Source organism: Jaculus jaculus, chromosome 10 (genome assembly GCF_020740685.1).
Source record: "Jaculus jaculus isolate mJacJac1 chromosome 10, mJacJac1.mat.Y.cur, whole genome shotgun sequence".
In the NCBI taxonomy this organism is placed as follows: domain Eukaryota; kingdom Metazoa; phylum Chordata; class Mammalia; order Rodentia; family Dipodidae; genus Jaculus; species Jaculus jaculus.
The window spans coordinates 1245622-1273103 of record NC_059111.1 but is presented as its reverse complement, the minus strand read 5'-3'; the positions used below and the strand labels follow the sequence as shown (position 1 = coordinate 1273103).

The 27482-nt window shown below is 41.1% G+C and overlaps 1 protein-coding gene and 1 non-coding gene across 6 annotated transcripts in view; one reads left to right on the top strand and one right to left on the bottom strand.

The window, feature by feature from the left end:
• Positions 1-27482, top strand: part of Myo5a (myosin VA) — a 164561-nt gene that overhangs the window by 77806 nt on the left and 59273 nt on the right. For all 5 annotated transcript variants that reach the window (XM_045160477.1, XM_045160475.1, XM_045160476.1 and 2 more), the window contains exons 9-22: positions 1278-1384; positions 3733-3998; positions 4763-4844; positions 8305-8445; positions 9949-10074; positions 11852-11935; positions 12999-13160; positions 13801-13898; positions 15060-15146; positions 15226-15334; positions 19068-19279; positions 20318-20474; positions 23328-23567; positions 25308-25556. In XM_045160477.1, coding sequence (XP_045016412.1) covers positions 1278-1384; positions 3733-3998; positions 4763-4844; positions 8305-8445; positions 9949-10074; positions 11852-11935; positions 12999-13160; positions 13801-13898; positions 15060-15146; positions 15226-15334; positions 19068-19279; positions 20318-20474; positions 23328-23567; positions 25308-25556 — 2120 coding nt within the window. The remainder of the gene's footprint in view (positions 1-1277; positions 1385-3732; positions 3999-4762; positions 4845-8304; positions 8446-9948; positions 10075-11851; positions 11936-12998; positions 13161-13800; positions 13899-15059; positions 15147-15225; positions 15335-19067; positions 19280-20317; positions 20475-23327; positions 23568-25307; positions 25557-27482) is intronic.
• Positions 7307-7413, bottom strand: LOC123464178. Its single transcript, XR_006639418.1, has one exon. It is a non-coding gene; the product is annotated as a U6 spliceosomal RNA (small nuclear RNA).

Here is a 27482-nt window from a genome sequence, read left to right as displayed (position 1 = left end):
GTTAAGGAACTTGTCTGCAAAGCCAAAGAACCCAAGTTAAATTTCCTAGGACCCATGTAAGCCAGATGCAGAAGGTGGCACATGTGTCTGGAGTTCGTTTGTAGTAGCTAGAGGTCCTTATGTGCTCATTCTCTCTCCCCCTCCTTCTCTCTCAAACAAATAAACAAAAGTAAAGTATATTTTAAAATAACTCAGAATAGTACTTTGGTATTTTAAGATGTATCCTCAACTGAGTTAGTTTAACTTTCAAATATTACTAGTAAAAATGTGGTCCAGGTTGGAGACATATCTCAGTTGGATAAAGTACTTGCCTTGAGGTCCTCAGAACCCACAAAAAATGCTGGACATGATAACCTGTGTCTGTAATCACAGTACTAGGGAGGCAGAGACAGGAGAATCCTAGCTGGTGAACTCCAGGCCGGTGAGAGACCCTGTCTAAAGATTGTTGACAGTGTTCTGAAGATATAGCACCCAAGGCTGTCCTGTGGCCTTTCCCTTTACATGCATAAGATGGCTAAATGTGTATAAGAGTACATATTTTGAAAAGTTTACTGCTATTTATATAATTATGATTAATATTCTGGAAATTATGTCCTTTACTGAAAAATGGAGCCTGATCCAATCAAGTCCCAAAGTCATCTACCTTCCTCATCTTGCCTTACTCTATAGGTCCTGTTCTAATGCCTTGTAGGGATCCTCACTCAGGAGGCCCAGGGTTAAAGCCAGTTTGAACACTTACTTCTAGTCTTGGAATCCCTTTAATTTGTCATTCATCTATACTTAGAAATAGTTAAATAACCCAATTGTAAATTGCCTTATTGAGCTACAGTGTGCATTTGACAATAATATTAATAAATTACTCATAATCAGACTGTGACAATAATGATCATGTGTTTAGTACTTAACATGCATCCTATAGTATTTGAGGTGTGCTTTGATTATTTTCTCATTTAGTATTTACAAACACTCTTTGTTCAACATTGTTGTTTCATTATCTCAGGTGAGAAAACCAAAGCTTGGAAGGGTGATGTTACCTGCCTATGTAAGATGGCAGGTTGGTAGCAGAGCCAGGCCAAGAGATCAGATCAGTCCCACTTCACAGCCATGATGTCTAATATGTTAATGCCAATGGTCATGAAAGTATTGTTATCCACAACACACTGTTACATGTACCACATCTGGCAGTATTCATTAGTTAACAGTAGACTTAAATTTTTCTGCCATAATTATTTGTTGCTACTCTGAAATTAATCACTTATTCATTTCCTCTGTTTCAGGGATTAGTGAATCTTATCAAATGGGGACTTTTCGAATCCTTGCTGGCATCCTTCACTTAGGCAACGTTGGATTTGCATCCCGAGATTCAGACAGCTGCACAATTCCTGTAAGTTCAGAGCAAGCTGATGTGACGGCAGTTGAGCTGCCTTTGGAGTGACCCCAGAGCGCTGTGTGTGCTAGGCCAGTGCTCCGTTACTGAGCTGTGCTCTCAGCCTTGAAGCCAAGGACGGCTTTCACCTCTTGTTCCTCCTGCTTCCATCTTCCAGGTGTAAGGACTGTACATATGCACCATCATTCATGGCCCCCAGCCCTGTTCCTAACTTTTGTTTTTCAAATTCTGAGACGAGGTCTCATCAGTTGCCCAAGCTAGACTTAAACCCACTATGTAGCCCAAGCATATGTTCAACTTGTGATCCTCCTGCCTCAGCTAGGATTACAAGTATGTTTCACCACAGTTTATTCTTTTGTTTGTTTGTTTTTTGAGGTAGGGTCTCACTTTAGCCCAGGCTGACCTATATGGTTCACTGTGTAGTCTCGTGGTGGCCTTGAACTCACACTGATCCTCCTACCTCTGCCTCTCAAGTGCTGGGATTAAAGGCATGCGCCACCACGCCTGGCCAGTTTTGTTTATTCTTTTGTTTTGTTTTGATTTGTTTTGTTTTGTTTTTCGAGGTAGGGTCTCACTCTGGTACAGGCTGACCTGGAATTAACTCTGTAGTCTCAGGGTGGCCTTGAACTCTCGGCGATTCTCCTACCTCTGCCTCCCGAGTGCTGGGATTAAAGGCGTGTGCCACCACATCCGGCTTAGTTTTGTTTATTCTTGATGTAGCCAACAAATATATTTTAAGTCTGTTGGACAGTAACAGAGCTAATTTTCAAAGTGCATGTATATGCATGCATCTGTACACATATGTACACGCCTGTGTTTCCTATGGAGGCCAGAGGACAACGTTGGATGTTACCCTCAGTAGTGTCACCCGCCTCCTTTAAGACGGGGTTCTTATTGTCCTAAAGCTCACCAGTGAGCCCTAGGGACCCCATCTCCATCTCCGCTTCCCCAGCCCTGACATGAACACACTGCCACACCCCGTGTTTTATGTAGGTTCTGAGGATCAAACTCAAGTCCTCAGGCTGTTTCCCTGAGCTTAGAAAACTTTTCTTCCCCTTTGACCTGGTGGCCCTTTCCATTCATTGAGATGTCAGTTACATTCTCAAGGCAGCCGTCTTCCTGCCTTCTTGGATAGAGGGTGGCCCTCTCACCTGGACTCTTAGCATAGAGTCCTTTGCAGTATTTTACATTTTAGGAAGAAATAATTTGGCTACTATCTACTTCGTCTATGACTGTAAGCTTTCAGTGGGAAAAAACCATGTCTGTTTTGGTTTACTTACACACAGTGCACATTTACCAAGTATTTGTTGACTGGTTGGATCTCTGAACAACTAAATATGTGCCAGGAAAGATGTAAATATACCTATGAAGAACCAAGGAAGATTTTTAAAAAATATTTTCCTATTTTTATTTATTTGAGAGAGAGAGAATGAGAGAATGGGCGCACCAGGGCCTCCAGCCACTGCAAACAAACGCCAGACGCATGCTGCACTTTGTGAATCTGGCTTATGTGGGTCCTGAGAGATCAAACCATGGTCCTTCAGCTTTTTAGGCAAGTGCCTTAACTGCTAAGCCATCTCCCTAGCTCGAGATTTTTAAAAAGTTTATTTTTGTTTTTATTTTCATTTATTTATTTGAAAGTAACAGAGAGAGAAAGAGGCAAAGAGCGAGCAAGCGAGAGAGAGAGAGAGAGAGAGAGAGCACGCATGGGCGCACCAGGGCCTCCAGCCACTGTATATGAACTCCAGATGTGTGCGCCCCCTTGTGCATCTGGCTAATGTGGGTCCTGGGGAATCGAGCCTCGAACTGGGGTCCTTAGGCTTCATAGGCAACCGCTTAACCGCTAAGCCATTTCTCTAGTCCCAAGATTTTTTTTTTTAATGAGCCTAAATGAAATTGTAAATACCACCCAGATGGATAACTAATCCTTGTCACTGATCAGGTTTAAGTGATGTTGGTATCTGTGTGACAGATGTTACTGAATCTTATTTGTTACTTCTTTAGCACTTTTCAAGAAATTCTTTGATTGCTGGGCTGGAGAGATGGCTTAGTGGTTAAGTGCTTGTTGTGAAGCCTAAGGACCCCGGTTCGAGGATCGATACCCCAAGACCCACGTTAGCCAGATGCCCAAGGGGCCACTCACGTCTGGAGTTCGTTTGCAGTGGCTGGAAGCCCTGGCACGCCCATTCTCTCTCTCTCTCTCCCTCTCTCTCTCTCTCTCTCTCTCTCTGCCTTTTTCCCTTTCTGTCTGTCACTCTCAAATAAATAAAAATAAAAAACATTTTTTGAAAAAGAGATTATTTGATTGATAAGGTCACGGGAAATAATGTATTATCTTTTGGCAGCCCAAGCACGAACCACTTACCATCTTCTGCGACCTCATGGGTGTGGATTATGAAGAGATGTGTCACTGGCTCTGCCACCGGAAGCTGGCTACTGCCACAGAGACTTACATCAAGCCCATCTCCAAACTACAGGCAATAAATGCCCGTGATGCTCTGGCAAAGCACATCTATGCAAAGCTATTTAACTGGATCGTAGATCATGTCAACCAGGCTCTCCATTCAGCGGTCAAGCAACACTCTTTCATTGGTGTGCTGGACATTTATGGGTAAGAGCATCTGCACACTGCTTAGCCAGAGAGCACGTGTGTACAGGAGTGTTTAGTAACTGCATTTGTATGAAGCTGGATCTCCTCCTAGTGAGGAAAGAGAAACCCTACCTATAACAGTTCAGAAGTGTCTTCATGATGGTTGCATAATGCTAAAAAACAATAGAGAAATAGTGTTTAAAGTTGAACTAAAACAAGCAAAAATAAGCTGCAGAGCTAATTTACTAAGCTAATAGAGTTAATTGGTTTTCAAGATTCTTGTGATAAATTGTCATTGAATTTCTAAAAGTCCAAGTTCATTTGTTAGTTTGTCTTCTCTGGATGCTCTTTTGTAACTGTTAAGACATTTCCTGTACAGTTGGCTTATTTGTTGTCTAACTTTTAATTCCCTTATTTAGTTTTTCAAAATAATCTGTGAGAGCACTTTTTATTTCCTTTCTATGTGTGTGTAATATGAGTATGTAAATTAACAGGAGCTATGACTGTGTCATATTTCTGTCATTTTCTACTTGGGGATGAATGAGCCTCAAAAACTCAGAGCCAATTCTTCTGCAGGCGGGTTTCATTAATAAAAGCTCCTTGTCTCAGCTGGTGCTTACCATTAGTCGATGCTTCCAACTTCTGAGCCTTTGTCCTCACTTGATGTGTAAAGAAAATTTCAGTGTTGGGGTCCTTCTCATTTCTTCTTCCAGATATGCACATTTTATAGTTTTTAAAGCTATTTATTCTTTTTCTTCCCTTTCTGTTTTATTTTGCTATTACAGATTTGAAACATTTGAGATAAATAGTTTTGAACAGTTTTGCATAAATTATGCAAATGAAAAACTACAGCAACAATTCAACATGGTAAGATTTTTCTTTCTTAAGTAATATTCTGCTATGAGCTTTTGTCTTGGGTTCCCAAGCTTTGTAAATCCCAGTCCCTGAAATGAACTCCTGAATTATAATTGCTAATGAGGTTTAAAATAGCTAAGCTGTTGAGGGACTGCTTATCAGACATTGGTAAAACATTAGGGAAATGTTTGATGCTTATCTCTTGTTGAGGAAAAACAAACCCTTTTTTATGTAGAAAGTGTAGCAGGTCCCAGCATTGAGAATAAAGCTTTGAGCCCAGGGGTGCCTTCAGCTTGCTGTTTTGAGGCTAATAATACGTGCAGTTATAACTACTTTAGTTGTCACTTGCCTTGTTAGCAAGATGTCGGACTAATCATCAGATTTCGCAGCTGCTTTTTCAATGACCAAGCCATTTGCTGAGACCATAGCAGTGGACATATTTTGAGAGTGGCTTTCATGAGGTAGTAATGTCATACATCCTTGACGAACATCGTAGTGTTGAGAGATTCAAGTGCTTTGTGAGGAGGGCCAGGAGATTGTAATACTGAGAGGGACCCAGAACCTAGAGGTGAACTGATTATGTTAGAATCCCACTGTGCTTCGATAATCCCAAGGGATTATAGGGAAGACCCCTGGTACCCTGAACATTAGCTTCTCATCTATAAAATAGAGAGAATGATAGCATCTACCATGAATGGTTTTATGGATTTGATGAATTGAGATAGGTACAAGGCTCATTGCATGTGCATGGTAGGGTGATTATGCTTGTGGTATATGCATATGTATGTATGCAGATGCACACGCCCCATGCACATGCATACAGGGGCCAGGGGAGGATATTAGGCATCCTCCTCTGTCAGTTTTCTGTCTTGTTTCCTTGAAAACAGAATTTCTCACTGAACCTGGAACTTGCTATTTTCCAGTTAGACTGCTTTACCAGTGAGCTCCAGTGATCCTCCTGTCTTTGCCCCTTAGCACCGAGGTTACAACACATGCAGTTATGCTCAGCTCTTTGTGAGTGTAGCATATCAAACTCAGATCTTCATGCTGATGCAGCAAACACCTTACCACTGTGCCATCTCCCCAGCTCAAATTAATGATACTTTTGAAAAGACAGAATTGGTTTGGAAGAACAGCATCAGCCAGGGCACCTACTGATACATGGTGCCCTATGAACTTCATAGTAATCTCAAGAACAGAAGAAATTTGCTAATGGATTTTTTTGACTAAGGATTATTAGGGATGGTTATACTGCAAATACTGCAAATGAGCAAAAATATTACCATAGGTAAAGAAAACAGAGTAAAAGTTCTAGGTGTATGAGGACAGTATATATATTAGAAATTTCCATGTCACCTACATTTCAAAGGGCTTGGGATCCTAGAAAATCGATGTTGTCTGGTCATAGCCACAAAAGGAAAATAGCAAGATGTGTGAGAGAAGCAGTGGAGGCAGAAGAGACAAGCAGTGACCACCAGCGTCTGCAGAGATGAGAAGCTGTGTTGTGAGCCATCAGGCTGGAGCAGCAGCCTGAAGCAAAGCCAGTGGTTGGGTTGTCCTTGCTGTTTGGACCAGCGTACTCCCATTCACCTTCAAAGTTCAGATCTCAAGTCTCTCCCAAGAATCCTGTGCTGAATACATGTAACCAAAGTAGAACAAAACTTCTTTTTTAGTTATTTATTCATTTGTGCACGCATGTGTATGTGTGTGTGCATACACACATGCACCATATTCTCTGGCCACTGCAAGCAAATGCCAGACACTTGGACCACTTTTTGCATCTTCCTTTATGTGAGTGGCTAAGGAATTGAATTCAGCCTGGCAGGCTTTGCAGGCAAGAACCTTCAGCTGCTGAGCCATCTCCCCAGTCCCTAGATAAGGATTTTGCTATTATAGATTATTTTTATGCAGTATTATTGCAGGTTATAATTATATTCTTACTACTCATCTGATCTCTCCCACGAGTCTCTCAGTTCACCAGAGTAATGTCCATGTCTGTGCTGCTGACCATGTGCAGTGACTAATACATAGTATATGCTCAGTACCTATTTTTTAAAAATATATTTTATTCAGCCAGGTGTGGTGACTCATGCCTTTAATTCCAGCATTGGAGAGGCAGAGGTAGGAGGATCAAATGAGTTTGAGGCTACCCTGAGACTACATAGTGAATGCCAGGTCAGCCTGGGCTAGAGTGAGACCTGGCCTCAAAAAACATAAAGAAATTATATATGTGTGTATGTGTGTATATATATATATATATATATATATATATATATATATATAATTTATTTATTGAGAGAGAAAATGGGCATGCCAGGGCCTCCAGCCACTGCAGACAAACTCCAGATGCACGTGTCCCTTGTGCATCTGGCTCACGTGGGACCTGGAGAATTGAACCAGGATCCTCTGGCTTTGCAGGCATATGCCTTAGCTGCTAAGCTATCTCTCCAGCCCTCAATAGCTATTTTTCATTTTTATTTATGGAATGCTTCACAAATTTGCTTGTCATCCTTGCACAGGGGCCATGCTAATCTTCTCTGTATTGTTCCAATTTTAGTATATGTGCTGCCAAAGCGAGCACAATGCCTATTTTTCGAATTTTTACTTATTTATTTATTTACTTGTAAGGAGGGAGAGAGAAGGGTGAGGAGGGAGAAAGGAAATTGGTACTCTGGGGCCTCTTGCCACTGTAAATGAACTCCAGATACATATGCTGCTTTGGGCACCTGGTTTTATGTGTGCACTGGGGGGTTGCATTCCAGCTGTCAGGCTTGGCCAACAAGTACCTTTTAACCTCTAAGTCATCTCTCTAGTCCTCAATACCTTTTATATATATATATATTAAATGAGGAGTGGAAATGTAGAAGCAGGGGTGTGCATGATGGTTGTTGGAACTTTTAGCATGAACAAAAATGTACTGGTCCTGTTGGGAGCTGTTTGCATTGTTTGATGTGGACTTCCAAAAAGTGAGCCATGGATTCCCTGTCTGAAGAGGATGATGAAGGCAGTCACAAGTCAGCTGTTCTCACAGCTCAAGGCATCTTTACTTCAGCACCTCAGTCTCTCAGGGAGAATTGCTTGTCTGGAGGGCTCCTACCTTAATCAGCTACTTAGAACAAGCACAGGCTGTCATGGTGCACACCTGAAATCCCGGCACTAGAGGATTGAGAGTTCCAGGCAAGCTTTGGAATACGTACTGAAATCCTGTCTCAAATTAAACTATGCACACAAAAATTTACATTTTTAGATTTAGTTTTTCACCAAAAATACTACATACCTGAGATTTTACTGTCTGTGGTTTCTTCGTTTTTTTTCTGTGTATAAATTATGCTTCTTCCACATGATTGATGTTGCTGGAAGCCATGAACTTTCTCATTTTGTTGTCATCTTCTTAGTACTTTAAGGACTATTCTTAACAACATTCTTTATGGCAATAATCCAATAATGGATACTGTTTTCTTTGTTATTTCAGCATGTCTTCAAATTAGAACAAGAGGAATACATGAAGGAGCAAATTCCATGGACACTCATAGACTTTTATGATAATCAGCCTTGTATTAATCTTATTGAATCTAAAATGGGCATTCTAGATTTGCTGGATGAAGAGTGCAAGGTAATTATGACTTTCTTGAATACTTAGTCTGTTGAAATAGATACAATCAAGGCCAGAAGACAAGTGAGTTCAAGTAGAAATTCATTAGTATACCACGGTAGCAATAGTCCGGGGGGAGGGTGTGGAGGGGGAAGCAGGGAGCCTGTCACTCTGAATTTCATTCCGAAGGGACACCAGAACCTAGGGATTTTAGTTGAAAGTGAAGTTAGGAGAATTTTACTTCTGTCTTCAGCTAATTATAAATAGACATTTGATATGATTACTACCAAATTTCATCACTTTTTTATTTTTGTTTTTGAAAGAGAAAGAAGCAGAGAGAGAGAGAGGTACCAGGGCCTTAGCCACTGTGAACGAACTCTAGATGTGTGCACCCCCTTGTGTGCATGTGCGTGACTTCTTAGGCTTTGCAGGCAAGCACCTTAACTGCTAAGCCATCTCTCCAGCCCCACTTTTGTTTTTAACTTGTGTACATTTAATACTTTGCTTCATTATTGAAAAAAATGCAAGAAATTGTGAAAAGGTGTATTAATAATAATTCTAAATAGCCGTAATATTTAAGTGAGCAAATGGTTCTGTGTTACTGATATACATGATGTGGATGGAGTTTTAGCTTTAGTGTTTAAAATGCAGCATGTTAGAGAAAGTACTGGATTCCTACATTGTTACTAAGGGGTCTTAGGCAAATTTAGTGTCTCTCTCTTTACCTCCCTTTGGTGTCTATGTAGTAAGTTGTAAGTTACCACAGTCACCCTTGTAAGCAGCCAGACTTCCGACATCACCTACCAACTGGGCTACTATAAACTTAACAATTAATGTTAACGTAATAATACTAAATAAATGTTACATATACTCTAGTCATGAAGGACAAGAATTCATGACTGAGACCTTCCTTGGCATGACTCAGCTCAATATTTGGATAACAGTTTCTCTATACTAAGAGTCATAATACCAATATTTGATATTTTTTGAATAAGAGAAAGGCCTTACAAGTTAAAAATGAAATATTAGCTATCATATATATTTTTAAAGTTTTTGTTAAAAAATATAATATTTATACATAATGAGAAATCAACTTCATTCATAAAGGTATGAAAATAAGGACAGTGTCCTCTTACAGTTTCCTCCAAATTGATCATTTCTTTGCTTTTAAGACATGTACAAGAATGAATTCATTCTAAATACTACCCAAATTTTTCCTTAGTCTTCATAATAACCGTCTCTTAGGCTGACTCTTATTTTAACAATCAATTGATTGATCCCAAAGAAGCCACATCACCAAGTTCATTTTTATACATACGTACCTTGGATACTTCTGCAAATATATGCATAGGTCAAACTTCCAAGATAAAAAGTTTTTGTGATTCAGTCATGCTTTAATCCTAACTCTGTAAGGAAGAAATGAATTCTTAAATTAGATATAAAAGCTGTTGGGTAAAACCAAAAGAGATTTGTTGGCAACTGATGTGTCTCTGTGTTCAGTTGTTTTCTTTCTTCTCAACATAGATGCCTAAAGGTACAGATGACACTTGGGCTCAAAAACTGTACAACACACACTTGAACAAATGTGCCCTCTTTGAAAAGCCCCGCCTGTCAAACAAAGCTTTCATCATACAGCATTTTGCTGACAAAGTAAGGACACTTTAGAGACTGTTCTTTTTTAATATTTTAAATGATTTAAAAAGTCATTAGTCATGAGGTATTCTTTTTTTCTTTGCTGTTGCTTACTTTCTTTAAGGTCTTATAGAAAAATCATTTAGTACTGGCTTCTCAATTCCTTTAACTTCAATTATATATGAAATAAATGGGGGTCTGAAAGATTTTGTCTGCAATTTCAAAATCTAAGAAAGTGAGAACTAAAAGTGTTTTCATAACTCATTCAGCAGCTAAACCTAACCCTGACCTGGACTAAAATGAGACTATTTATAGTAGTTATCCCAGTTGAGGTGGACATTTGCATGTTTCAGTGCAGAAATACTAACGGTTCATGAAGTGCAGTATAGATGGCTGCCTTAAACTCTTCTGGGAATGTTAAAATGGAGTACATTCATACTACTTCTCTACATGGGTGCAAAATTCTGAGTTCTAAAGCACGCTAGTCTTTCAGGTTCTAGCATAGGAACTGTGTGTCTGTCTTACCTTCTGCAATGTTTCATTCAGTGGCTCCCTATCAGCAAGGCATGACGACACGCTGCTTCACAGTTCTGGTTAGCCAGTGACTTTAGTGGCATCACTTACAGAGCAGGGTGCAGGGTTACTTACGGGAGCGTGGAGTCTCCTGAACAGCCATAACACCTTTGCAGAGTCTCATTCCAGCATGGATGATGACTTCCCATGGCTGCTTGCAGCCCCCTGTGTCAGGATTCCCCCACAGACGCTTCTCCCTGGGTCACAGGGTGAGGACTTAATTGCAGATCATAGAGATCCCAAAGAAGCCACATCACCAAGAAGTCTCACCCCATTCTGGGTGGCCCCTCCCCATGGCTGCTTAGGTGCAGTTCATTGTCTTTGATCTTTTACTGTTATATACTTCATCTCCCCCTGAGGCTTCAAGAGCGCAGGTGTCAGCACATACTTGGATCTCAAGTGGGAGGGGGCCTGCCAACCTTTCCCTACCCTCTTCCTTCTATGGGGGAATCACAAGCCCAGTCTTGCACATCTTGAGTCAGTTGTTACAGCTGCTCTTGAGAAAGCTGGCAATAGTTGTTGACTGCTTTCAACATGGAGGAATTTGCCATGCAGTATCCCTCCACTGTCCTGCCCTATAACTTCCCCTTCCCTTTGTGACCTCCCTTCTTCGTGTTCCATGTACTCTATCACCCTCTCTTGTCAACCCTCCCCCACCCCATCGTGAGAGTTTTTCTTCCTCTGTTTTCCCTTTCCTAGTTTCATGGCGTGCACACACATACACACACTCACACTGAAATTTAAAATCCGCATGTGGGGGAAACATGCAGTTGGGCTTTCTGAGACTGTCTTATTTCACTTAACATAATGGTTTCCAGTTACAACCATTTTCCTGCAATATCATGATTTCATTTTTCCTATGGCTGAATAAAATTCCATTGTGTGCTATATGTACCAGATTTTCTTTATTCATTCATCTATTGATGGATATCCAGACTGGTTCTGTTTCTTAGGGGTTGTGAATAATGCAGCAGTAAACATGAATGTGAAATTATCTCTGTGGTAAGGATGTAAAAAGGTTTTGGGTGTACCCAGGAGTGGCATAGCAAATTAATATATACTTCTTCCTAGGTTCTGTTTTCTTGGAAAAGACTGATATACCACTTCAACAAGAGCTAGTCATATAGCCTGAGCTAATAAATGTTTTGGGGTTTTGATGATGATAATGTCTATTCAAAAGTGATGTCAGTCACAGATATTTTTTTTCCCCATTGGATTTCAGGTGGAATATCAGTGTGAAGGTTTCCTTGAAAAGAATAAAGACACTGTTTTTGAAGAACAAATCAAAGTCCTTAAGTCAAGCAAGGTAACCATGGATAGGTTATCCTAATCTGACACATTCAATAAACTGTAAACTACTTGAGCATTAGCCTTTCAGTGACAATTTTTCTAATCCATTTTTAACTGTTTTTAATTTATCAGACATATAGCGATGTGTGCAGGTCTGGTGCTACAGCTTGTCAGATGTGGGCACCTCCAGTGCGTACAGTGAGTGACATTACATTGCGCTCATCCTGCAACTGAGGCACAAAGACTTCATGGCTCATGAGTTTCCAAGTTAGGAAAAACCCAGGCTGCCTTGCACAAAGCCTGTTCTTTATTTTTTTTTTAATTATTTATTTGTTTATTTGAGAGCGACAGACACAGAGAGAAAGACAGATAGAGGGAGAGAGAGAGAATGGGCGCGCCAGGGCTTCCAGCCTCTGCAAACGAACTCCAGACGTGTGCGCCCCCTTGTGCATCTGGCTAACGTGGGACCTGGGGAACCGAGCCTCAAACCAGAGTCCTTAGGCTTCACAGGCAAGCACTTAACCGCTAAGCCATCTCTCCAGCCCAAGCCTGTTCTTTTTTACATTTTAATAACTTTTCTTGACAACTTCTATAAACATAGACAATATAGAGCCAGCATGGTAGTGCACATTTTAATCCCAGCACTTGAGAGGCAGAGGTAAGGGTATCACCATGAGTTTGAGGCCACCCTGAGACTACATAGTGAATTCCAGGTCAGCCTGGACCTACCTCAAAATAAACAAAACCAAAAAATCCATATAGACAGTATATCATGACAGTAATCCCTTACCATGACCACCTCTTTCTCCCTGCCAAATCTCCCTTCCATTGAATGCCTTCTTTCCAACTACTTGTCTTCTGTTTCCAGAGTCTTTTCTTCAACATGGTCTTTCAGTTCTGTATGAAATTATTGCTTCCATAGTGGTTCCACATTTTTCTGCTCTGTCATGTTGAAGGGATGTTCTAGAAACATGGCATGTCTACTCCATCCAAATGGAGAGTTTTCTAGATCACCATTGGGTACAAGTCCAGATGTGCCCAGCTCTAGAGTATAATGATTTTAACTATTTTTGACTCAGTTTAAGATGCTACCAGAACTATTTCAAGATGATGAGAAGGCTATCAGTCCCACCTCAGCCACCTCTTCCGGGCGTACACCCCTTACCCGCGTTCCTGTAAAGCCCACCAAAGGCCGACCAGGCCAGATGGCCAAAGAGCACAAGAAGACAGTGGGGCACCAGGTGAGTCCAGGAGCCACTTCTGTCCGCTCCTTCCCCTCAATGTACCCAAATCCTCAGGTCTTCCTTCCTTCCTTCCTTCCAGATAGGCTCTTCTGGTAAGGAGAGACTGGTGCTTTTACTGTACAGACCAGTAGCCCTGTCCACTCATACTTCACCTGCCCTAAACCTGTGATTTTTATGTCATTCTTTCCCAAAATCTCTCTTTCTCTCTCTAGTGCATATTGGACTCTGACCACCATTGTCCTTATTTGTTCTTTGCTGTCTTGTCTCTGTGTTTGTACAGAGCAGCAGTCAGCTCCTTTGTGCATGGCAGCATCCACTCCTTGCTTGGGGACTGGGAGGCATTCACATGTGCTTAGTGCCTGAACATGGGTGGGCTTGGAAGGGAAGCTGAACACTAGTTTGCTTCATGTGACAGAGGAAAAGCAAATTTAGTAGAGCAAACATGCGATGGTAACTTAGAAATTTTAAATGAAAGCTCAGAGTCCTTGGTTAGTAGCAGCTCGTTGCAAATCTGGGTCAGATTCATAGTGTGCATAGCTATCTCTTTTCATGACAAAGGAAGAGAATTTCAAATTCTTCACATGGTCTTTGGCTTCTGACAAAACCTTGACGCACCTCTCTGCCCTTTTTCATGCAGTTTCGAAACTCCCTGCACCTGCTCATGGAAACCCTCAATGCCACTACACCTCACTATGTGCGCTGCATTAAGCCTAACGACTTCAAGTTCCCATTCACGTAAGCTTTTCTCAACAGAAGTGTCCATGCTGCTTATGACTGCCAAACCCAAATAAGGAAAGATGTTTGGGGAGATCTTCATGTCTTTAAGACGTTATAGTTAATACTTTTTTTCAGTCTTTGTTTCCTTTTGAGAACCTGAGCACAAATCATCAGTTAGCCTTCTAAGGATTTGAAGAGTTAAGGCCAACCAAGTATTTCTTTCTTTTTTTTTAAATTTCTCCCCCTCCCTTTTTTGTTTTTTGTTTTTTGAGACAGGATCTCATGTAGTCAGGCTGGCCTCAAAACTCTCTATATAGCCAGACCATGATTACATACTTGTTAGAGGATAGGCAAAGTACAGAATATTGTCTTCCTCCTTTTCTTTTCTTTTCTTTTCTTTTTTTTTTTTTTTTTTTGGTTTTTCGAGGTAGGGTCTCACTCTGGTCCAGGCTGACCTGGAATTAACTCTGTAGTCTCAGGGTGGCCTTGAACTCACAGCGATCCTCCGACCTCTGCCTCCAGAGTGCTGGGATTAAAGGCGTGTACCACCACGCCCGGCTCTCGTTTTCTTTAGTATGCAATGTGGACTTGCTTATGAGTTGTAGTATATGTTTACATATTTGTTTGTACCGCTAATTGTCTCTTCTGCATTGTCTCATAGTTTTCCATTTTGATCACGGTTCCAACTTTAAAATTATTATTTGTTTGTTTGTTTGTTTATTTATTTTGGTTTTTCAGGGTAGGGTCTCATTCTAGCCCAGGCTGACATGGGATTCACTATGGAGTCTCGGGGTGGCCTTGAACTCAATGGTGAACCTCCTACCTCTTCCTCCCAAGTGCTGGGATTAAAGGTGTGCACCACCATGTCTGGCATATTTTTATTTTTTAAAAAATATTTATTTGAGAGGAGAGAGAATAGTATACCATGGCTTCTTGCTGCTGCAAACAACCTCCAGATGCATGCTTTGTGCATGTAGCTTCATGTGGGTCCTGGGGTTGAGCCCAAGCCATCAGGCTTTGCAAGCAAGTACTTGTAACTGCTGACCCACCTCTCCATCCCTGCTCCAACTTTTGAATACATTCCTCTCTTACTTATCCACTTAGTTCTTTACAAAAAGTTTAATCCCTGACTGAGGAGAATGGCTGTCTGTGGGCCAGTAACTTCATTTCTCCTTGCAGATTTGACGAGAAGAGGGCAGTGCAGCAACTGAGGGCATGTGGTGTCCTGGAGACCATCCGAATCAGCGCAGCGGGCTTCCCCTCCCGGTGAGCCAGCAGGGTTCTGCCGTGGGGCCTCTGGGGAAAGGCTCCTAATGCTATGAGCTGACAAGGTTTTCCTCTCTAGGTGGACTTACCAAGAATTTTTCAGCCGGTATCGGGTCTTAATGAAGCAGAAAGATGTTTTGGGAGACAGAAAGCAAACCTGCAAGAATGTGTTAGAGAAACTGATATTGGTGAGAAAGATTTTCACTTTTCTTTTTCTGGACAGATATCAACTATAGGCCTTGTTGATCTGATCTGTGAGAGGCCTGCAAACTTCAGTATGAAGTACCATGCTAGCCTAGATTACTTGGAAGTGATTTGCTGACTTGGAGGTCAAATAAGGCTCACGATGTTTGTGTTTAAGGTGCTACAACTAGTGAGGATGATGATGGGCCACCATCATTTGTAAGGACTGAGACCCAAGCCTTTTAGAGAGTTTAATCATTATTAATAAAAAATTAGGACTTGGAGATGGCTCAGCTGTTAAAAGCATTTGCTTGCAAAGCCTGACAGTGTGGGTTCTGTTCCCCACCACCCATATAAGGCCAGATGCACCACAGTAGCACATGCATCTGGCATTCTTTTGCAGTGGCAAGAAACCCTGCTGGACCCCTCCCCCTCCACACACACATTTGAAGATAAATAAATAAAATAAAAATGGAAACTTACCCTGTACTTTTTCTTTTTGTCTAAAAAGTATTTATTTTTGGGCTGCAGAGATGGCTCAGTAGTTAAAGCACTTGCCTGCAAATCCAAATGATTCAGGTTTGATTCGCCAGTACCCACATAAAGCCAGATACAAAAAGTAGTGCATGCATCTGGAGTTCATCTGCAGCAGAAGCTGGAGGCCCTGGTGCACCCATTCTTTCTTTCTTTCTATTCTCAAGCAGATAGAGAGAAAGAGAGAGAGAATTGGTGTGCCAGGACCTCCAGCTGCTGCAGACAAACTCCAGACGCATATGCCACTTTGTGCATCTGGCTTTACATGGGTATTGGGGAATCCAATCGAACCTGGGTCGTTAAGGGTTTGCAGGCAAGTGCCTTAACCACTGGGAAATCATCTCTCCAGACCCCCAGGATTTTCTTATGGAAGACAGCTGGTGTAATTAAGGGGGAAAGTCCATGTTGGAAAGCAACACATTTTAAAGACCAACATAGAGTATACATAGTGTCCATATCCAATGCTGACTATGCAGGAGAAGAATCAGAAGACAAGATCACGTCTAACTATGAGAAGGAAGAACAATTTCATGGAATGTGTGCTTTGAGTCAGGCCATGAAGAATGGGTAAGATCAGATAAAAATGGAAACAAAGTATAAGGAAGTAGGAAAGTTTAGAGTTTGCTTAGCAAACAGTAAGGTAGCTTTTTATAGTGTAAGATTTGTATGTAGGACAACAGAGGGATGGTTAGGAAACAATCTAAGAAGTTCTCAAACTTAATTTTATATCTGAGTCACTTGAAGGGTTTATTAAATACAGATTGCTAGCCTCCACCTCCAGAATTTCTGATTCAGCAGGCCTGTGGTGGGCTTTTCTTTTATTCTTCCTGTGCTAGAGAAGGAGCCCAAGGCTTGGCACATGCTAGGCTCTGAGCTCATCCCGTCCAATACTTTGCAGTTTTACATGCTCCTTGCTGGTGCCGATGCTAAGGACTATGTGTTGAAATTACTGATTGAAGTCTTGGAGAATTGAAGATCATGGAAAGGGTTTGGAAAAAATACTTTTACTGTTTGATACTAGTCTAAATGGATTACCTTATTTTGAGGTAGCCATAGTGCCAGCTATTAATATAATTTTTCCTTAATAAAAATTTCTATGAAAGAACCAAGTGCCTATCTTAATAGTGTTTTTAAAAATCTAGTATTTTAGGGCTGGAGAGATGGCTTAGTAGTGAAGGCACTTGCCTGTGAAGCCTAAGGACCCAGGTTCAATTCCCCAGAACTTATGTAAGCCAGGTACATGTGGTGACACATGCCTCTGAAGTTTGTTTGCAGTGGCTGGAGGTGAGCCCATTCTCTCTCTGTCTCTGTCTCTCCTTCTCTCTCTCATAAATAAATAAAAATAAAATACTTTTTAAAAACCCAGAATTTTAAATGTTATTTATTATTTTTTTATTTGAAAGCAGAGAAAGAGAGAGAGAGAATGACACTGAACACACCAGGGCCTTTAGCCACTGCAAACAAACTCCAGATGCATGTGCCACTTTGTGTATCTGGCTTTATCTGGGTACTGGGGAGTTGAACCCAGGTCATTAGGCTTTGCAGGCAGGCACTTCAACCATTTAGTCATCTTTCCAGCCCCCAAATCTAGTATTTATTTGTTTTTTTCAAGGTAGTTGTCTCACTCTAGCCAGGCTGACCTGGAATTCACTACGTAGTCTCAGCTGGCCTTAAACTCATGGTAGTCCTTCTATCTCAGCCTCCCAAGTGCTGGGATAAAGGCATGCACCAGAAATCTAGTATTTTTAAATATTTTTATTTATTATTTGACAAAGAGAGAGAATGGGTGAACCAGAGTCTCTTGCCATTGCAAATGGACTTCAGACCCATCTACCACTTTGTGCATTTGGCTTCATGTGGGTGCTAAGGAATTGAACCAGGGCAAGAAAGATTTGTAAGCAAGGACCTTTAACCACTGGACCATCTGCCAAGCCCTTCAAATCTAGTGCTTTTGAGCTTGGTCCACCTCCTTTCTAATGGGTTCAGAAGGGTATGTGGAACTGACAACAAGTAGGTTAAGATTCCTGGTCTGTAGAGGGTTCTAAGAAGCTTGTGACCAGGTGAGACCATTCCCTATTGTATAATAGAAGAGGAAAAACCCACTATAAATCAAGAAGCAACAAACAACTTCACTTAAGACAGTATCGGCCTGCTCTCCTCACTGGCCTCCAGGCCTGGACTCAGGGCTTGGCAGGGTCTGGGTGGAGAAGCCTCTTTAATGGAGGCCTAGAAGTAACTGAGGTGAGACGGAGCAGAGGGGGGAAGAAGGGAAAGGACGTAGCTAGGGCTCTTGTGTTAGCGTTATGAACTAACTTTATGCTTTTTAAATATAAGTCGAGGTTTCTGAGTTTTTGGTTTCATATATAAGAGGGGATTTGTGCTTACAGAACAAACACTGTTTTGCTTAGAATTTGATCACAGTAGTGATTATTCTATGTAAATTCTACTATGTAAATTTTGATATGCAAATGGTTAATAATATGCATGCTTATAGGTGACAAAGTCACCCAAATCAATGCATATCTGTGTCTACTGTTCAGCTCTGCTTATCACAAGTCAATGGGCAACATAGTGGGTCTGTTTGTGAAAGGAGCTTGCAGTTTGTAGAAGATTTTAAACACATTTATGAAGTGTTTTTTCCTTTATTTTTAGATACTATTGATGCTGAAAGAACTAGAAACTTAATGATGAACACTCAGTACTTTTTGATTTTGAGTTTTTATTGTTAATGTTGGACATGCTGTTTTGCTTTTTGTTTTTGGTAACTTTATTTCATGTGCTTTTCCTCCTGCCTCGTTCTTCACACTGGTGTTTTTGTCCCTTCAGCTGCTCATGGAGTATACAGCCTGATGTAGTGCTTACAACCGGGTCAGTCAGAGGGAGTGTCAGCATCTCCATTTCCTTGAGATGTTTATAATACAAACAAGCAAATAATAGCTGCCTATAACCCACAACCAGATAATAATTCCAGGTAGAATAATTCTGGAAAATAACTCTTAAACTACGGTTTTCTTTAAAATACTTTCTATTTAATCAACTTGCATAGGGTAAGAAACAAAAATCTGGCTCTATTAGTTACTTACAATGTAGCACAAATTTTAGCAAATAGACCTATCCCTTACTGATTTTGCTTTTAGATGTTTGTTCTCTTTAAATATACTTTAGAAAGGCATTTTATGAATATGTAATTTCTTCCTAAAATAGGACAAGGACAAATACCAGTTTGGAAAGACAAAGATTTTTTTCCGTGCTGGTCAAGTAGCTTACCTAGAAAAGCTGAGGGCAGATAAACTGAGAGCTGCCTGCATCCGGATCCAGAAGACCATCCGCGGGTGGCTGCTGAGGAAGAAGTACTTGAGGATGCAGAAGGCAGCCATCACCGTGCAGAGATATGTGCGGGGCTATCAGGCCCGATGGTAGGTCTCCACGCTGCCTTCTGGCTTCTAAGAATAAAGTGTCCAGTGTAAGGCATTGCCCAACCTACAACAGGTCTTGAGTGATTATCTTGTCTTACTTGCAAAGTATAACAAATTGATTAATAGGACAATTAAACAGAATGAAATTTCACTTGAGATTCATCCTCAAAATATTCATAAATTGCTACCTACTCAGGTCCTCAGAATTAAAAAAATTTTTTTTTTGTTTATTTAATTTATTTATTTGAGAGTGACAGAGAGAAAGAGGCAGATAGAGAGAGAAAGAATGGGTACACCAGGGCCTCCAGCCACTGCAAATGAACTCCAGATGTGTGCGCCCCGTGAGCATCTGGCTAGTGTGGGTCCTGGGGAACTGAGCCTTGAACTGGGATCCTTAGGCTTTATAGGCAAGTGCTTAACCACTAAGCCATCTCTCCAGCCCAGAATTTTTATCTTTTATACTTCTATATGGAACTTGAAGAAATCATGTGTAAATTAAAACAGTCATGAATATAAACTAGATAAGACTGACTCTATGGAGGAATTTTCAAGAACAATTAACTGAGGAGAGTTCTAAAAAAAATTATACTTCAGTATAAGTTTTAACTTAGAACTACAAGTAGAAATGAATTGATGGTGAAGAGCATCAATGCAGATTGAGGAAAGCAGCTGGTAACAAGTAAGGTGTGAGACTGCTGTGTGCATTGGTGTCCTTTGTAAAGAGACATGGCATGAGGGAGTGAGCCCTGGCCTAGAAAGAATGAACCTTTATGATCCTCACTTTCTTTATTGTAAAATATGACAATGTGAGACATTTTTCTTTTCAAAATTAGGGAAACCTCTAATAAGATAATGAAGGCAAAAATACCTTAGAAACCACAAATTTCAGCACACACATGGTTGCACACATGGATGTTGGTTCATCATGCATATCATTAGAATCATGCAGTGGAGGTGCCACTCCTGTGCCTGAGACATTGACACTGACTTCTGCATTACTCAGTGTACTGACGATGCACTACTATTTCCTTTGGCCAGCTATGCTACATTTCTGCGCAGAACCAAAGCCGCGACCACCGTCCAGAAGTACTGGCGCATGTATGTGGTCCGCAGGAGGTATAAGGTCAGACGAGCCGCCACTGTTGTTCTTCAGTCTTATTTGCGAGGCTATTTGGCCAGAAATAGGTATCGCAAGGTAAGGCGTCACTCTCAACTTGATTTTTATTCCATTAATAGTAGTCATATTCTGTATCTGTACAATATACATGTGCACAAAGAGACTGCTATAGACAGAGGAGCCATATGGAGACAACCAGCAACTGAAATGTGTTTTGACATTAAAAGGAAATAACTATGACATTGGAATGGCTAAAATTGTGCTGACTGGAGTAAGATGCTTGAGAAAGTTTTTGACAGTCTGCGTGCATGTGTGTGTGTGTGTGTGTGTGTGTGTGTGTGTGTGTGTGCATGTGTGTGAAGTGACTGCGATGGAGTTCAGCACCTCATACATACTAATCATACTTTCCCACTGAGCCATACTCTCATTCTGATCTTTATATTCTTTAAATATCATCTTTATATTTTGTAATAATAAACACAACTATAGATAATGGATCACTAGATTCATCTCAATCACACTTGTGACAGCTGATAAAAAGTTTTACTCTCTTTCATTTTGGCAAGGCTTTGAGTTAGTTCTATTGAGTATATTCATAATTAGTAAGAAGTGAGGTCTGGATATGAATGATCTGTGTGTATTACTGTTGGAAGCACATTAGAGTAGTTTGGGATGACCTTTTTTTCGGGGGGTTGAGGTAGGGTCTCACTCTGGCCCAGGCTGACCTGGAATTCACTATGTAGTCTCAGGGTGGCCTCGAACTCATGGCAATCCTCCTACCTCTGCCTCCCGAGTGCTGGGATTAAAGGCATGCACCTCCATGCCCATCTGGGGTGACCTTTTTATTTTAAAGTGACTTTAGCTGGGTGTGGTGGTGCACATCTTTAATCCCAGCACTCAGGAGGCAGAGGTAGGAGGATCGCCATGAGTTTGAGGCCATCCTGAGACTACATAGTGAATTCCAGGTCAGCCTGGGCCAGAGTGAGACCCTACCTTGAAAAACCAAAGAAGAAAAAAATAGGGCTGGAGGGATGGCTTAGCAGTTAAGGCATTTGCTTGCAAAACCAAAGGACCCAGGTTTGATTCCCCAGGACCCACATTAGCCAGATGCACAAGAGGGTGCACATACCTAGAGTTCATTTGCAGTGTCTGGTGGCCCTGGTGTGCCTATATTCTCTCTTCTCTCTCTGTCTCTCTCTCTCTCTCTCTCTCCCCCTGTACCCCTCTTTCTCTGTCAAATAAATAAAAATAAAATATTTTTTCTAAATTACAAAAATAAAGTGACTTTAGACAAGAAAAAAAAGGCTGGTGAGACTTGAATGATAGTTGTGGTTTGATGGGAATTTGAAGATAGCATCTCTGTACCCTCTCTGCCCAGGCCTTACTGATTTCTACATAAGCATTATGTTTCAAGGGGGAAAAAAAAAAAAAAAAAAGCTTCATACCTGGCTTTTCAGATAACCCAAACTAGTTCCCTTGAACTGGGCCGAGGACCCTGAATGGCATTAGAGGCCTCACGCTCCCACTGTGACGGGACACAGCAGGGCAGTGAGGAAGAGTGTCCTTATAAGTAGACCCACAGGTACCCTTGTGAGTGTTCTTTCTAGCTGTAGGTTCAGGCTTCCTCCTAATCGGATTTGGGGCTTCTTAAAGGGAATGTGGATATTCTTTAATTTTTCTCACTCAGTGACACAAATGAGCTTGAAATGGAAGCTCTGGGCTGCTCATACTTATAATCTTAGCACTTTAGAAGCTAATGCAGGATCATCAGATCACCATGAGTTCCAAGCCAGCTCTGGCTATAATGCATGCAGTATGAGACCACATCACAAAGCAAGAGAAGAAGGAAGGAGGTAGGGAGGGAGTAGCAAAAATAAGGAGGATAAAATAGAAGTATTGACAATATGCTGCTTCTTTTAACTGATGTTAGAGAAATGCACTGAGCGCATTAGTTATGTTTCTTGTTATGACAAAGTGCTGGCAGAAGCAACTCAGAGGAGCATGTTTTGGCCACAGCCTCAGAGGGGTACAGTCTGCTTGTGGTGGAAGGCATGGCTGGGGGACTATGACATGGCTGGTCACATTGCATCCACAGTCAGGAAGCAGAGAGAGATGATTGTTGGTGCTCAGCTTGCTTTTCCTTTTTCCTTTTTATTCTATTCAGAATCCCAGCCCATGGGGATGGCACCACCTGTATTTAGTGTGGGTCTTTCCTCCTCAGTTAAAGCTCTCTAGAAACACCCTCAAAAATATTCCTAAAAGGTGTCTCCTGGGTTATTCTAAATCCAGTCAAGTTAATAATGAATATTAACCATCATATAGGGCAAGATGTGAAGTTTCATAGGATGAAGCAAATGGAGCAGGAATTATGCCAGAATGTGTGCCTCAAATGTGGCAGACCTTACTGTTTTTTTGGGAAGGAGGCTCAGAAAATTGTAATAACCTCTTAGCAGCTCCTGTTGGCCTCTACAGCCAGTTTGCTGGCCATGCGCCGTGACCTCATGCCAAGCCCCCTGCACAGTGAGGTCAGTGAGGCGGTATGACAGGAGGTCTTCTAACATCCTGCACTTGTTGGCTTTGAAGGAGACATGTTAATAACAGAAATCTTACAAAAGTAAGAAGCCTAATATAGTTTTTTTTCTTAAAATTCCTTTTCTTTTGGTAAACTGGGACATTTTATTTAGCCTGCTTTGAGTTGTACACTGTGCTTCTAATCATGTACATGGCACGTGACCATAGCACATACTTGTACATGCTTCTCAAATTACCTTATATTTAAAACAATGTCTCTGTGATATATATCCCACATAAAATCTTATTGATCTGACTTTTCTTTCTCTTTAGTAATACATGGTTTCTCAGCTTGACAGTGTTGGTAGAATTGAAACTTGACTTTAGTCCAGAGTCTCACATTCTTTGTCCTTCCTGCAGATTCTCCGTGAGCACAAAGCAGTCATCATCCAGAAGCGTGTCCGGGGCTGGCTGGCTCGTAAGCACTACAAGAGAAGCATGCGGGCCGTCATTTACCTGCAGTGCTGCTTCCGGCGGATGATGGCCAAACGTGAGCTAAAGAAACTCAAAATTGAGGCCCGCTCTGTGGAACGCTACAAGAAACTCCATATTGGCATGGAGAATAAGATTATGCAGCTGCAGCGCAAAGTTGATGAGCAGGTTTGCATTTACACAAGCCTTGAAAGTAGAGCATCTGAAGTCACTGGGTTTCTTTTCAGTTTTAAGAAAAAGTAAAATAAGGACATCAGTGAGCATGGAAACAGTGATGAGCTTAGAGGGCAGAATGCAACTGCAGGGACTGGACAGGAACTTATTTTTGAGAATACCTTAATCCTAACTCAACCCCTTCAAACCTGTATGGTCAAGAGGAATATTGTACTTTCTGCTTTTCAGAACTCTTTCCACATTATCACTTATTGTCAAGTGGTATAATACATTCTTTATAGATGAGCTGTTTAGCGCTGAAATGGCAAAGATGCCCATAATTCTGAGGAACCTAATACCTATTTGCAGTGATACGGTGTGGTGGTTTAGCAGTAGTTACTAAATAGTAGTTTAGCACATATAAAGGATATAAATGTAGTTAAGAATAAATATAAATAAGACTGGGGAGATAGCTCAGTTAGTAAAGTGCTTGCCTTGCAAACATGAAGACCTAGCTTGATCCCTAGAACTCATGTAGAAATGCCAGGCATGTTAACATGCACTTGTAATTCCAGTGTTAGGAGGTGTTAGGAGACAGGCAGATCCCTGAGGCCTGTTGGCCAGCCAGTTTAGCTTGGTAAGGTCTAAGCCAATGACAGGCCAATCCTGTCCCAAGAGAAAAGATGGACATTGTTTCCTGAGGTATGACACCTGAAGTAGTCCTTTGACATATATACACACGTGCACATGCACACATGTGTACAAAAAGTATATGTAACTGTTAATGAGATCAAAGGGAAACTAGGGTCAGAATGAAATGGTATTCACCAGAAGGGATTTATCTGAGAGGTTTTCTGAATGAGATGATAGGAATCTTGAGGCACTAAAAACAGGGATTTTTAATGAATGTGATTTTTATTCAATTTTATTATTATTATACATCCATAACTTAGTAAATTTTGTTTTGTTGTACAGAATTGGAGATTGGACCGAGGTCCTTACACATGCTAGGTAAATACTGTACCACTGAGCTAATGTACCCAGCCTTAAACTAAGTATGGTGGCTAATACAGGACACTGAGGCAGAAGGATTGTTTAAGGCAAACATGGGATACAGTGTGAGACCCTGTCTTGAAAAGCAAAAACACAACACACACACAAACACAAATACACACACATACACCCATATACATGGATGCATGCATGACTACATACATACACACATATCCCCTTAGCCTTCTTTTTCTTTTTTTTTTTTTTTTTTGAGACAGGCTAACTTCAAACTTGCTGTCCTCATGCCTAAACCTCCCAAGTAGCTGGAAGAATGTGCATGCCACATCTGTACTCTAGCACATGATTTTTTAAAAAAATATTTGAGAGTGAAAGAGAGAGAAATGGGTGAACCAGGGCCTTCTGCTACTACAAATGAACTCCAGAAACATGCGCCATTTTGTGCATTTGGCTATACATGGATACTGGGGAATCAAACTCAGGCTATCAGGCTTTGCAAATATGTACCTTTAATCACTGAGATATCTCCAGCACCTAGCACATGATTCTTAATAGCACTCTAATGTATTTTCAAAAGCAGGGTTACAGTTCCCTATTTCTAGATTAAGAATTTAGAGAATTTTAATTTATGTCAACCTCAGTTTGTAGACAAATTTTATGTATAAGCATAATTTTCTCACTACATATACTTTATCATTCATACCCTCAGGACTTATTTATTTTTACTTATGTTTGTGTTTAAAGAATAAAGATTACAAATGCCTCATGGAGAAACTGACCAATCTGGAAGGAGCGTATAACTCTGAGACTGAGAAGCTACGAAGTGACTTAGAACGTCTTCAACTCAGTGAGGAGGAGGCTAAGATTGCCACTGGGCGGGTCCTTAGCCTACAGGAAGAAATTGCTAAACTCCGGAAAGATCTGGAACAAACTCGCTCAGAGAAAAAGTCCATTGAAGAACGAGCAGATCGGTACAAGCAAGAAACAGAGCAGGTAGGAGCTCATATTCCTGTCCCAATCACCTGCTCCATGTGGCTCTGCATTCATTTTACTCAATGGTATGATGCAAATTTCATAGGTATATAATTCATACTAATGTCTCACAAGTATTTATTCTCCCATGATCAATGAGTAAGCAGGTTTTGGGGTAGAACAAAGGCAAAGTTGAATTTCAGCAATGAAATTAATGGCCAAATGTTTACTGTTTTAGTATGTTTTCTATTGCTATAACAAAATACCCAAGACTGGTATAGGCAGGAGAGATGACTTAGCAGTTAAGGCATTTGCCTGTGAAGCCTCCCCAGGACCCACATAAGCCAGGTGCACAAATGGTGTATACATCTGGAGTTTGTTTGCAGTGGCTAGAGGCCCTGGCATGCCCATTCTCTGTCTGTCTCTGTCTCTATCTTTCTCTCTCTCTCAAATAAATAAATGAAATTTAAAAAAAAAGAAAGAACAAGGATTAGAGGTTTACTTGGTCATGGTTCTAGAGGCAGGTAAGCCCAAAGCAATGACACCAGCATCTGGTGAGGGCCTTCCTACCACATTCTAGAATGGCAGAGGCATCCTATGGCAAGACAGAAGTGTGCCAGAGAGCGCACTGTTTTTATTTTAATTTTTTATAATCAACAACTTCCATGATTATAAACAATATCCTATGGTAATTCCCTCCCTCTTCCCACTTTCCCCTTTGAAACTCCACTCTCCATCATATCCCCTCCTCCTCTCAGTCTCTTTTATTTTAATATCATCATCTTTTCCTCCTATATGATGGTCTTGTGTAAGTAGTGTCAGGTGCAGTGAGGTCATGGATATTCAGGCCATTTTGTGTCTGGAGGAGCATGTTGTAAGGTGTCCTACCCTTCCTTTGGCTCTTACATTCTTTCCGCCAACTCTTCTGCAATGGACCCTGAGCCTTGGAAGGTGTAATAGAGATAATGCAGTGCTGAGCACTCCTCTGTCACTTCTTAGCACTGTGATGCCCCCTGAGTCACTGCCTTCTATAAAAAAAAAGTTCTCTAATGAGAAAGTTCTCCAAAGAAAAAGTGAGAGTAGTGTCAACATATTGGTATGAACATTAAGAAAAGTGCTTACTGGGCAGTTTCATGAGCATAGTGTATACATTTAGCCAGACAGCAGCAGACGTTACACCCCTAGGGCTCATGACTACCCCTGTTGTAGGTTTTTAGTATCAGGGATGTATTCTCTCCCATGGAGCAGGCGTCTAGTCCAATTAGAGGGCAGTTGGTTTTCACCATGACAGACGTGCCACTTTTGCACCCGTTGGCTCATTTGGCCTGGCCAGCCAAATATAAGGCTTACAGTGTCCACTGTGGAGTATCTTCACTGGTGATTTCTTGAGAGCACATTTTTTAATAAAACCATTTCCCCGAAAGCCAGTTTATCTATGTGCCAGTTATTCTGTTCATAATGGTGTAGTCTGCATGACCCAGTCACTTCCCAAGGATTGTCCTTCCACATGTTCCTAAAACATGAGTTTAGGGATTGAGTTTCCCACATATAACATTTAGGAGGTACGTTTGTGCCATAGTACACCCTCTTTCTTGCAATATGGCCCTAGATACCATGATTGTGAAGCAAGTCAAATTCCTGAGCTAGAAGTGCCTGGTAGGAATCCTGTGGAAACTGTGAGGAGCCCTTATGCCTGTACAGCACCCTCATGTCTATACAGTGTCTTCATGTCTATACAGTGTCCTCATGCCTGTACCACATGTCTGACCAAGAGCTGTCATATAAATGCAGCTACCCAGACATTAAGAAGGTGTTTTTTTTTTAATTTTTATTTATTTATTTATTTGAGAGCAGCAGACACAGAGAGAAAGACAGATAGAGGGGGAGAGAGAGAATGGACGTGCCAGGGCTTCCAGCCTCTGCAAACGAACTCCAGATGCGTGTGTC